Source organism: Platichthys flesus, chromosome 9, assembly GCF_949316205.1.
Source record: "Platichthys flesus chromosome 9, fPlaFle2.1, whole genome shotgun sequence".
NCBI lineage: Eukaryota > Metazoa > Chordata > Actinopteri > Pleuronectiformes > Pleuronectidae > Platichthys > Platichthys flesus.
Window position 1 is genome coordinate 17,059,978 of NC_084953.1, and position 13,042 is coordinate 17,073,019.

The 13,042-nt window shown below is 41.7% G+C and overlaps 1 protein-coding gene across 1 annotated transcript in view; it reads left to right on the forward strand.

The window, feature by feature from the left end:
• The window catches only part of celf5a (cugbp, Elav-like family member 5a), a 179,076-nt gene extending 175,351 nt beyond the window's left edge, over positions 1-3,725 (forward strand). The window contains exons 11-12 of the mRNA XM_062396252.1: positions 1,238-1,401; positions 2,332-3,725. Of these exons, the coding sequence (XP_062252236.1) occupies positions 1,238-1,365 (128 nt within the window). The 3' untranslated portion in view covers positions 1,366-1,401; positions 2,332-3,725. The remainder of the gene's footprint in view (positions 1-1,237; positions 1,402-2,331) is intronic.
• The last annotated feature ends 9,317 nt before the right edge of the window (positions 3,726-13,042 follow it).

Sequence of the window (13,042 nt, forward strand, 5' to 3'; positions counted from 1 at the left end):
TTTTCCCTGCCTCTGTACATTCTTCAGACTTACGCTCAGCCCCTCTCCAAGCCGCCCTGGCTTCACCCTAATGGGCCGACTCCGAGCCAAGCAGGCCAGCCAGACATCTTCCCCAGGTGGCTGTGGACGTGGGGAGACTCATGTTTTCTGCTTTTCGTGGGTCATCGACTTCTCCTAATGACACCACAGACACAGGGGAGCGCATCAAGCGGAGACACACTCCACTGCAGTTTCTGGTCACTGGATTCTCAAGGCTTTATTTTTACACATGATGGAAACAGGATGTTCAGCATGGTTTTTTTTTTTTTGGGGGGGGGGGGGGGGGGGGATTTTGGGGAAACGCTCTGAGGGGTTTCCGTGTCTCCTCACGGTGAACTGTGTTTGCTCTTGTTTTGCTTGAACTACTTTCATTCATTTATGTATATTAAGCTTCCTACGGGTTTAAAAAGATATCCTGATGAGGATATGAATAAAACAAAGAGCAGTTATTTAGAGGGATGACGTGGTCACTACACCGCTTGGTCTGTGCTATCAAGCACTTTTACAGAAACCACATGCAAAAGAGAACCAGTCAAATTTAACAATTACAGATGTTGAAAGATGAAATATAGACTCTCTGCTTTTATCAATACATTTCCTATTTCACTCTGTCTATTCATTACAAAAGCAGCATTTTACTAGAATGAATTGGCTTCTGTCTTACCTTTAAGATTCGGCCTCTGTTTTTCTCTACCTCTCAGAGGGATCACGGAGCAGTTTGATATTACATCTCTTCCAGACAAAAGCTGTCAGCCAGGAGACAGCGTTCAGACAGTGATGCTTTTAGACAGTAACCTCCTCACACATGTTGCACTTAGAGTCCCACCACCCTCTGTTATTTTAGCTGGAACTTAATGAGAGGGCGTGCAGCAAGAAGCAGAAATCCATTTCTAACACTTTTGTTTACACGGTGGATAAAACTGAACGCTTTTAACCAACACACTGGAAAGATTTGTTTTTAAAACAAATTTAAAGCAACTTGTCACAGTCTCTGAGAATTCTCTACAGCCCAGCCTGTCTCAACAGCGCCATCTAGATTCCTTCAGGAGACAGACACGTAGACCATGATGATAAAAACCTATTTTGCAAAAAATCTCATCTTTTAACAATTAAATAAAATGTGTCACTTTAGTCATAATTTGGATACTCATAATTACGTTACTCTCATTAAAGTGAATTATTTTGTGTCTCTTCACAGGTTTCGTGAGCTTCGACAACCCTGCTAGTGCACAGGCAGCTATTCAAGCGATGAATGGCTTTCAGATCGGGATGAAGAGGTTGAAAGTTCAGCTAAAGAGACCGAAGGATGCCAGCCGCCCTTACTGACACAGCCTACCTTCAGTATTCATTGCAGCAGCACAGGTGAGTGTCAGTACAGCATCAGTGCTTCAGGATTTGGTTCCTCAGCTGGTTTAAAGAGTGTCTGTTGACTTTCCCTGGCTTGTTGGAGGCCAAGCTTTGTACTTTCCACTGCTTGTGATGGCCCGAGGAGCTACAGCTTTTACTTCTGCCAGGGAGGTTGTTTGTTGGTTTGTTTGTTTGTTTAGCAGCAGGGTGACACAACAAGTACTAAATTGATTTTCACCGAAGTTGGAGCACGGTCCAGGGAGGAGGCTGTTAAAGTTTGATGTGGATCCAGAGCCAGAATTCTTTTTAATCACTTTCCTATCTCATTGAGAAATTATGTTTCCCTTGAAATACAGTCTGGATATGAACATCTGACATATTAATGATCGTGTGGCCTTGAAAATCCAAACATTTTTTTTCCTTAATTATATAAAATATATGAGAACTTTACATATACTGTATGTGGTTGTGATAGTAGATAGAAAACACAAGGAAATGGGATCATGCAAACTATATTTAATTTTCAAATCAATTAAAAGTCAACCAACATATTCACATTTATTGTCATGTTATTATCTGCATCTGTCAAAGATACACTCTTCCTAGTGCTCTGCTAATCTTAGATACTGCAACAACTAAATATCCTGTATGATAAATACATATAAAGATTAAACCCCCGAGCTGTAGAGTCTGCGGATACTATAGGAGCTATAAGAGTTGATTTCATATGCAGCACAGCAGGCATATTAATTATGGGAAAATCTGTCATGGTGGTGATTGACAAAGATTGATTGTTGTGCCAGTGTGGGTTAGCTCTCTCCAGACCATTACGCTGTTGTAATAGAGCCATATTGAACTATCCAAAGTTTAAGGACATGGATCTGTCCAATGACAGTTTAATGAGCAGTGAGATCTGAAATTGCCTTTTTTCTTTCTCTTTTGCAGGTTTTAGAGGACACTTGAAGATGTCTCGGAGGAGTTCAACTTTTTTTTCCTTTGACAGCAAAATATGTTTTAAAAAAAATCAACACATACGGAATTTTTGAAGACATATCAGCATTTACTTATGAAGATATAGGTTACGGCAGAAAAAGAAGACGTGAAAAGAGGAGGAGGAGGCGCTTCGCCGGGGGACTTTACAGTAACAGATGGCACAGTGCAAGATCGACGAAAAGAAAAAAAAACACTGAAAAAAGATGTAATGAGACTGAACAACAGAACTTTTTTCTTGTTGAGACTTGAATTGTTAATTAAGCAACAAACTAACAAACAAAAAAGCAGCAACAACAAATAGATTTCTATATACATATTATATACACATATATCTAAGGAAAGAGGCGCTTGTGGCTTTTACTGTACTGGACAAATGAGGGTTAAAACTTGAAGATCAAGAAAAACAGTGGAAAAAAGAAGCTGTTCTATACGTCCACTGACAGACTTTCTTTCTATTTCCCTCTTTCTCTTATTCTCTCACTGTCTCTCTCAGCAAGCGCAGAACTATGACTCTTGGAGGTCACTGAGGTTTCCATTAGCAACAGTAGAACTGCAAATCTTTCACCCCTAAGGGACCAAAGGACCAAACATTTTTATTGTTCTGAACAGTAATATATAGTATTGATGATACTAATACTACAAACTACTACTAATAATATTAAAAAGTTAACTTAAGAAGAAATACTAGCTTCAGGTTGAAAAAAAAAAGAGGAAATGTTTTTTTTTGTTTCATTTCCTTTTGCATTTATAGCTACTGGGTTTGAGAATATTAAAGCAAAACAGAAAAAAAGTATAAAAAATAAAGCTATACTATTTTAGTGGCGTAGAATATGTGGGTTAGAAATTGTTTCGGGCATGTTCAGGTACATTCCACTCATCGCTCCATCCGCATCCAGCGTTTCATCTCGGAGGTCTTATCTGTCGGCGTTATTGTGTCAGAGGAAGGAGGAGAAAGTAGTCCTGCAGTGCCAAAAGCGACACAATAACAGCCCCCCTCAAAGTGAACATGTAACGCTGCCCCCTCTGTTTCCCCAATCGGCACATCACAATCCCATAATAGAGACAAGAGTCGTCCGCTGTCGTCATTAAAACCTTGATATTACAGATAATCTGACCGTAAAGCGCTGTGGTAAAAGCCCCACCCGGCTGAGCTGGGTACGTTGCAGTAAAACAGCACAGCATCTGTAACTGCTTAATAAAATATACAAATGAGGCTGACAGCAGTTGTAAAAAAAAAAATCCATCGCCGTGTCGCAGTGGTCCCTGCCAGGTCGTGCCCTCTCCCGCTGCCAAGCTTCTCCAGCTGCTCTCAGCAGGCGAGAGCAGCGTCCCCTCGTCTCTCTCTCTCTCTCTCCCCCCCCCCCCCCCCCCCCCCCCCCCCCCAAGTGCCAGCATATCTCTCTTAATAGGGCCCGAGAGCTCACCCACAGCATAATTAGGATAATGATGATATTGATCAGATGGTGAGCAGCACCGCAGGGCAAGAGATGCACAATCAATTACACATTGGCATTTTGAATGAATTGACTGAGTGACAGAGTTCATTCTTCTCTCTGCGTGGTTGGACGGGAGTCTCTCTCTCTCTCTCTCTCTCTCTCTCTCTCTCTCTATCTCTCCCTCAGTCTCGCTCTCGCTCTCTCTCTCTGTCATGCATAGTCCCCAGACCTGACAGTGGCGTCAGGGCCCATGGGGCACGTCGACGGCTCCTAAATCTACGTCATTATCACACAGAGACAAAAAGGTTCAGAGGTTTACAAGGCTCAGACAGAAACTGTATATATTTGTTTAGAAAGGATTGTACAAGTTCTTCAGTGGGGAGAAGCTGTACTTTTCCCACCCCAAAGGGTATAATAGCACAGTAAGAGCTTGTACATGGTGAGGAACAGCCTGGCATTACCAGCCTTAGGAGGTCAAATTAAGAACAGAATGATCCATCAATTAGACAGCGGCAGGCCTGTAAGTGTAGCTGCTACAGCTGCTGCTGCTTCGACACGACAGCTCACCATTAGCACCGATCACACATGGCGGCTGTACAGCGTGGTCACGACACATCACGCCATATCACGCATGATTAATTAACTCAACTCGCATCATCTGGGGCGACGCGGTTACAAAGAGACAAGGGACATCCCGAGATGAAATCTGGTTTTCACAAGATGTTTGCTTTTCCTGTTGGGCCTTTTTCATTTGGTTTCCATTTTAGTCTTTGGTTAACCTTCACCCAGTTTTGAAATATTTCTCCCATCATGCCATCACACGCCAGTCACTCAGGACGCTGTTCGACCTCAGTGCTCTGATCACCCCTCTACCCATCACACACATCAGATCACAGTGGAGCCGGTCAGGAAACGACTACTCCTCTGTCGTCAGCTACGACCACTTCCTGGTCCTGACACCTTTATCCCTTATTTTATCCTTACTGTGGGGTTGAGGTTGAGTTAAACTTACCAGCTGACCTTTCACCCTCACTCACTGTATATTGTTTTGTTGCGGGCAATACTTAGAAGTTTTTCAAAATGCCTTTTCGCATCACAAATTGCCAAATTATGCAAAGCATATCCACTGCATCTCCTTATCAGACTTTAGACATGTGCCAGATTCCTTGAACATTTTCAGAGAACATATTAATGTGTTGCTTTTGCAGGAAGTGTTCATTTTTAAAGTACAATATGTGATTTTGTTATATAGCATATAACAGTGCAGGGGGAGGGTCAGTCCAGGCTGTAATGATATACAAAAGGGAAGATTTCATATATACTTGCCAGGAGACAGCTTTTTTTATTTCTCTCGGCCTCGTCATGAGTTACCGTTGGTTTCTTCTCTGCTGTCAGGGTCCAGCAGCTTTAGGAAGCTGTGATATATGCCCTCCTCTCCCCAGGCCATGCAGAGCCTTATAAACTCACTCAAAATCTTTTCTTATGGGATTTCTGCTGGAGAGTTTTTTAAATTATTAACATCAAATTAAATTTGGCCTTCACAACAGCTTGGGTAATGCAAATTAAAGATGCCAGCTGTGGCTGAGATTTAATGAGTTTGAAAGATGTTGAGTTGTTTTCATTCTGCCAAAAAAAAAAGAGAAGGCAATTGGATTGAGCACAAATGTGTAGGTTCTGTGGACGGAGACCGTTTCTAACCTTTATGAGTTTGCGGTTGTGTATGTAGCACATGAGCCTATCGACAGTATACACACTGTATCTGCCATGTCCAGGAAGAAAGGGGAAAGTAATGAAAGTACTGGAATTTGAGATATGACTGAGAGTCCTAATGCAAAAAAAGAAACAATTCATCATTACATTGTTTTCACTTTCACTTGCATCATTTTCAAATGGTCGTCATCCTGCCATTGTGCCCAATCTCAGAGCATGCTCAGCGGGGGGGGGGGGGGGGGGGGGCAGGGAGGGTGAAAGATTGCGATGGTGGTACTACTCGTATTATCAATATGACTCTTTAACTTTAACTGGTTTGAATGCTAAGGATAGTAGCTTATTATAAATATGAAATCTGTATATTATGGAAAATCAGCACAGGACCTTTCTTTGGGTAAATATAGGGGTAGGTTTTTTGAAGTGTGGGTGGGGGTGGGCGGGGGCGGGGAGGGTTTTCGCTTTATAAAGATCTTAACGTTCTGGTTTCTCAGCACAAAGTGTACGAAAACATATAAACAGCAGCGAGGAGCCTGTGAAGTCGACTTTGCCGATTCACACGGCACCCGGAAAGAAGAATCTCAGTACTATTCTTTTAAACCTGGTGGAGAAATGCTGTTTACAGGTTGTATTGTTTTCTTTTCTTTTTCTTTTCTTTCTAAAGGAGAGCGCCACCTGTTTTTGTGGCAGCGTCAGTACAGCATGGATTAACTGACAGGGAAAGCAGTATCTTTTTATAAAAGACAAAAAAACTTTGGACAAAAAAAATAACCTATGTGTTCTGTATTAGCCTGAGAAACCAAACTTCCCCCCCGTTGAAATTTCTTAATACTTGCTGCTTAGATTCCTTCATATTAATCATTAATGATTTAATAATTTTATATTTTAATTATTCATTCAAGTATGTAACTTGATGTTTATTTATTTATTTATTTTATTTATTTATTTGATTATTTATTTGGCCACTTTAATTATTGTTTTATTTTATGGTTATGGTAAGATAAAGATATGTATCAAAATGAAAATGCTTATTGGGGCTTTTCTCTCTTTCTCTTCTTTTTTTCCAATTTTACAATAAAAATTCAAACTGGTTTTGTTTTGTGGCACTGATGATGTTGAGTGAGGTGCTGTACCACCGTGCACAGACAGGGGGAGCTGTTGCATTTGGAGATGCTTCCCCTGACCACAGGACCTTGACAGTTGAAGGATGTGAATCTCTTACAGCTCGTCACCCTGGAAACCATCACTGAAGCCTCGTCCACGCCGAGTGATGATGATGATGTCAGGGCCCTTTAAAAAATAACCAATCACTCCTGCTCATCCCTAAGCCTTTATCTTTCACATGTGGTATTTGTGGTATTTGCGGCAGTTGCTTGTGGACTGAGGCATTTGGGGCAGCCAACAATTCATCCTATGCTTCTGGACGCTTCAGTGGTGAAAACGTTCCCATCTCCTCCTCATATGGAGCCTGTGTGTTGCTGTGTGAATGATGATATAGATTATCTGTCACTGTGAAGACTGAGGGCTTCAGCAGTTAGCAGGTCAGCTGATGCTGCTCCGCTGCAGGGAGGCAACCGACACACACACACTCCTGGCCCCTGGTCAAAGGTTCAAGAGCAGCTCCATGACCCCTCCCCTCCATCACCCACCCCCCCCACACACACACATCTCAGTGTTTCTGGAATGAAATCATACAGGAGATTCTGAAAACAAGGAAACCTCTTGTTAAACTAAATTGTAACTACATCCAGCAGATGAACCAACTTGGGATGCTCAAAAAGTTGCTGCAGAATTCCCCCCAAAAGTGTTGAATGTCTTTTTCTCACCGTTCAGCAAACAATGCAGTGTAGTTCTGTGTTGCCCTGCTTATAGATCAGAGGGTGTAGGGACGTGTTCTTCCAGCTCTGCCTTCAGACAGACACTTGTTCTGATAGACATCACAAAGCATTCGGTAGAGGTAGGAACTGTTTGAACCTTCATTAACTCCCATTGCTGCAGAAACACTGTAAATGAACCAATTTATTCATCTGAGTTCACCTTTGTACCATTTAAGGTTACTTCACTGGACCTAGCTTCCAGACTCGGGGTGCAGTAAAACATTTGACCGCTAGTGTGTGTCAGGATCTTAAAAAAAAAAAAAAAAAGATGAGAAGAGAACATAAAAACCAAACCGCTGCACATAAACATCAGACGTTCTCAATGTTCAGACGTCACAGAGGCAGTGAGGAACTAATGACATGATCCTCATGAGAAGCACTGAGCTGTGACCAGATAGAAGGAAGACATCAAGCATCGGTGTTGAACTCATTTGGTACCAGGAGCTAAATCTGATGTGTTGACTTGCCTCTGCACACCTTATAATTATCACCTTCCTACAGCAGCCCTCGGCGCCGCAGCAGAAGCGAGGCAGCTGCGACTCCACGTTTTGAGGAGCAGGGGACAGATATGAAAGAAAAGAAGAGGGGGGGGGGGGGGGGGCACAAAAAGGTAGAGTCACTGGCTCATGAAATAAATCGTCCCAATTACAATAAAGTGTGGCTCTTGGTCAGCGTGCACGGCAGGCAGTTCATCTTTATTACAATCGGTTAATGAAAATCAATCCCCCTCCTGATAAACTCTTATCTCCACGGCCTTTGCGTGCCCCTCGTGCAGGGAGATAATAAATTAGGGTAATATTGCCTTTGATGAGGGAGTGAATTGCAAATTATTGTAACTTTCCAAGATTTATGATGCAGATGCTTAATTTCCGAGCTGGGTTTTTCAGGGCGCCGGGGTGCCGGGGGGGCATTTGTTAAAAGTTTAGTGACACGGGCTCGTTAATAAAAATACACACTCAAGACAACCAGGTGTTCCCAGCTGTTCTCTACTGTTACAGTAGCAGAGAGGCAGGGACCTCCGAGCGTGTAGACTCTGTCCTTAAACGTGCTATTTTAACCAAGAAAAAAAAAAATATATACGAGGAGGCAGGAACCCACGGGATGAAACGTGTTTACTATCATAGGCCTGCTTATCACACGGCGGTACCCTCCCCACACAGCCGGGCCTCCATCACAGAATCCAGCAGCGTATGATTTGATATGTAGGTCAATACCCATTCTGCAGTGAGCCAGTGGGTGAGACGCGTGGAGTTGCTCGCTGTCACTCGGATTATTGAGGAGACACAGAGAGATTGAGCTGGTCAGGTATGAGAGAGCCTGCGGGATGAGATAGCTGTGTAATCGCTGTCACTATAGAGCCATCTCAAAAACAGACACACACAGAGTGAGAAAGTAATAACTTCTCGCTCTTTGTTCTCCAGCACTGACCCGTGTAACAGGGTATAATGTATGTATATGCTGGACGTCTTCTGCTCACCGCAACAATCAGACTCTGAGTGCATCATTAAGCAGGAGTGTGTGTGTGTGGGGGGGGGGGAGGGTGTTAGAGGGTCTTGTGCGTCGTGGAGAACATGCAGGAATGATGCCAGGTGATCCTTTAAAGAGCCACTTGTAGGCCATAGGCAAACACAATCTCAGAAGAGCAGCTGAACGAGTTTCCATCTCATGCATCATTTAGCACCGAGTGAGAGTCTAAACTGCTAAAATGCATTTAAGATGTTTTTTAAATATGTGAAAATCACTAGTAATCCCCTTTTATTGAGGTTGTTATCATGAAATTTGCATCTGGGGCCTCCAGTGGTCTCTCCAACTTCAGGTGTGACACATTAACTATCGACTCTAAAGTGAATTTCAGCCTCATAATGCTCCCCACACTTGATTGTCAAGTCTCTGCTCATCAAGGCCACATAATAAAGGCACAGAACAGGTTGCATTAAGACAGACGTGTATGTTTTCATGTAGGCAACTGGACAATCTTCACAGATAACATGTAAGTCACGTTTCCTTTTTAGCTCAGTGGTTCCCGACCTCGTGGTTGAGGCCGATCAAAGGGTCAAAAGATAAACCTGAAGGGTATAAGAGTGGATTAGAACTGAAACAATCAGTGGATTAATCAAGTAGCTGATTGACAGAATTAAATCGATGACAATTTTGATTATCCATCAATCATTAATGTAGTTTTTTCAATCAAAGCCTGGTCTCTTGCATCATGGGAGACCAGGCAGGAATGATCGGAGCTGATTATTTAAACAGCCACTTGTGTTCTCTAACACCTTCTCAGACCAGCAGCTGAATGAGCTCCAATCTCATGCATCATTTAGCAACGAGTAAGAGTCTAAACTGCAAAAGTACAACTAATTTAGATGTTTTTTAAATATAATAAAATCACCATTAATCTCCAATAATAACTTTTATACGTTATTATCATGTAATTTGCATCCGAGGCGTCCAGTCGTCTGTCTAACTTCAGGTGTGAAACGAATTCAGCCTCATACTGTTACCAACACTTGATCATCAAGTCTCTGCTCATGGAGGCCACCTCATTTAAGGCACATCTTGCATTAAGACAGCCATCAATCTATCCATTATCAATCAAGGAGAGGACTCACACACCACTATCTATTTATCTTGCCAAGTGCTCTATTAATATCAAATTAATTTCCCCGTAGAGAGTATCAATCACTCACGCATTTTTTTCCCCCTCTCAACTCATTAGCTTGGTAATTGTCCTTGTTTACAGGGGAAAGTCAAGACAGGACGGCTCAGGGAGGCTGGACAAGCGCTCTGAACAAACCTCACACAACTCCTCCACCGTCTGGGAACATCTGACACATTCCTCATTTACAAATTCTCAATTTTTATTTATATTTTTTACGTTGTGAGTTTCTAAATGTTCCGAAGTTATCAAGAAGCTCTTCACTTTTCAACAGATGAGGAGAGAGCTCTCACACAGAAATAAATCATAATGCTGGTGCCAGCTGACAGTGCTGTCAGATGTTTGCAGCTCGACAGATGAGGCCAGAAGCTTTTGTTTTAGGTTTGTTTAAGACCGTGAAGCACATGCAGGAGAACACTGAGCCACGGAGCTAATGACTCCGTGGCCCTGGATTGAGCCCAGAGTTGGAAGAATTCTTCAGGTTATTTACTTCAGTATAAGTACCTAAGTATATTGTAAAGATGTACTTCAGGAATCCAAAGTACAAGTAATTTGATAATTCATTCTATTTGTATGTTTTTATTTGATAAGGACAGAGAAGGTTAATGAATATTAGTTTAAAATGTAAGTATGCCGGAGTTAGCAAGATCTACATCTGGTAAGAAAGAATAAAAAAAAGAAAGAATAAAATCCATCACTTGAGACTGATAACAAATACAAACACCAGTATTCAGTTACACAAATAGAGAAAAGGACCAAACACATGACACTTGAGCCCATTTAAAAGTGATCATATCGCCCTTGTTTGAGATGAGTCTGAAAAATGGAAAATAGCTCTCTTCCCTGGGTCCTGTTTTTTCAATGATTTAATAAAGGACGGTGAGCAAGTCCACACAAAACTTTTAAAGTATACATAAATGCATGAATGATCAAATTTTAATTTAAAAGTGATGTGACAGTCATGAAGCCTTTATAGCTTTCTTGAAACTACTAAGTACTTATGCTCTTTTGTGAAGTGACCTGTGACTGATAAGTTGTTATAGATGACTTCATCAGATGATCACTACTACATGGGTATGTTCATTCTCAGAAGTATATATAGGATACTGTACTATCAACTAATTCACTTCTACACTCTCTGAAGAGGCCGTGACCTTGATGACTGAAAATCTTCACAGATAATGTTGCATTATTTTATGGGAACCACCAAAGGGTCACAAGGAAAATCTGAGGGGTTGTGAGATTATTAGAGTGATCAGAAGAAAATAATCTGTTACTATTTTGATAATCAATCAGTCATTAAAGTCTTGTCATAAGTTTTTTTTTATGTCCAATCATAATCTGACCAGTAACCATGTCTTAGAGATAAATCTGACCGAGTAAAAATCATAGTCACACAAAATGAAAAGACTCAAATAAAGAACAAGAACCTTAAAACTGCACATAAACTAGTACTTCAGTAAATATACTTTTCCCTGCTGACTGCCAAAATAAGAGTTTTTACCTCCAGTCCACAATCAGCTTCATCTTTTCACTTCTCTCTATCTCTCTCTACCTCCCTCCATATCTATTATTCTGTCCATCCTTCATCCCTCTCTCATCACCTCTCTCCATCCCTCTCTACCTTCCTCCATCTCTTTTCATCTCTCTCCACCATTCTCTACCTTCATACATCTCTTTCATCTTGTCCATCCCTCTCTACCTTCCTCTTTTTCTTCCACCTCTCTCCATCCTTCTCTACCTTCCTCCTAAAGTTAGAAAGGAGGTTATTAACTTTGGGGTCATCAGTCCAAACCACGCAGCTTTACTTTAAACTCAGTTCAAGCTAAAAATGAGTCTTAATATTAATCTGGTTAAACTACTAATTATAGAGCATTACATTTGAATGTGTTCACAAGGAGCCTTCTCAGTTGCATTTGTGACAGCAGTACCAGCTGATCACATCCCTCTCTCCAATCCCTGCACTCATTGTTCAGGGCACAGTGCAGATTAGCACCGGGTGCTGTTGTTGACTCTAACCTGGTGTTAACCACAGACTAAATCCTATTTGGAGCCGTGCAGAGCTCTGGCAGACAAAAGCAAAGGCAGCAGCCAGCTCAGCACTCAGAGGTAACATTTACACAGGAGACTGAGAACATACTGTGGATTCCTGAAGCTACAGCCAGCCTGTCTGTATACAACGAGTTGTCACGCTCTGTGGACTGAGGACCCCACCAGGACCCAAGTGGTGCTACAGGCTCAGGGTTAGGAAATGCCACAAACTGTGATATCAGCTTTTTGAGATATGTTTTATATTTGTGTGTCACCTGATGCTTGCAGACATGCACTGAACACCAGGTAATCTCCTTTACGTACTGAGAATGCAAATGTCCCAGTGAGAGCCTGCTGACTCTCTAGTAACTCCTGCCAGCCCCATATAGTAAAAACTAATGTCTGAGATGTGAGAACACAGCAGATCATCCGCAGGATTCATTGCCAGCGAGTTGGCACGTGGATGTTTTTACATTTGACAGATGAGTATATATATTCATCTGTCAAATTTAAAAACAGTAGTTCAGAGCATGTCTGCATATATATATATATATATATATATATATATATATATACATCAATGAAAAAGCAGAGCCACACACGTAGTAGACACCAAACCAAGATGTCAAGTCGGCTTTTGGTGAGAAGAGCAGACACCGGTGTCAATCTGCTGTAAACAAAATCACATGATCTCGGATGTGGAGTTTAGAGTTGGATCCTGCCTCTGCCTGATGCACCCCCACTCACCGGAATGCTCAGATTTATGTGCTGTTGTGAACGGGTCTGTGTGGAGAATATCGCTGTGTTGTTCATGTGAGAATGGCGAGCTCCTGAGAAGTTCACTTTTTACTATTCTCTGGAGTTCATGTCAGATTTATGATTTAACCCAGAAACAATGAAGACACTCATATTAATGCTACAATAACTTTAAAATCAGCAAAAGAATAAGGCAAATG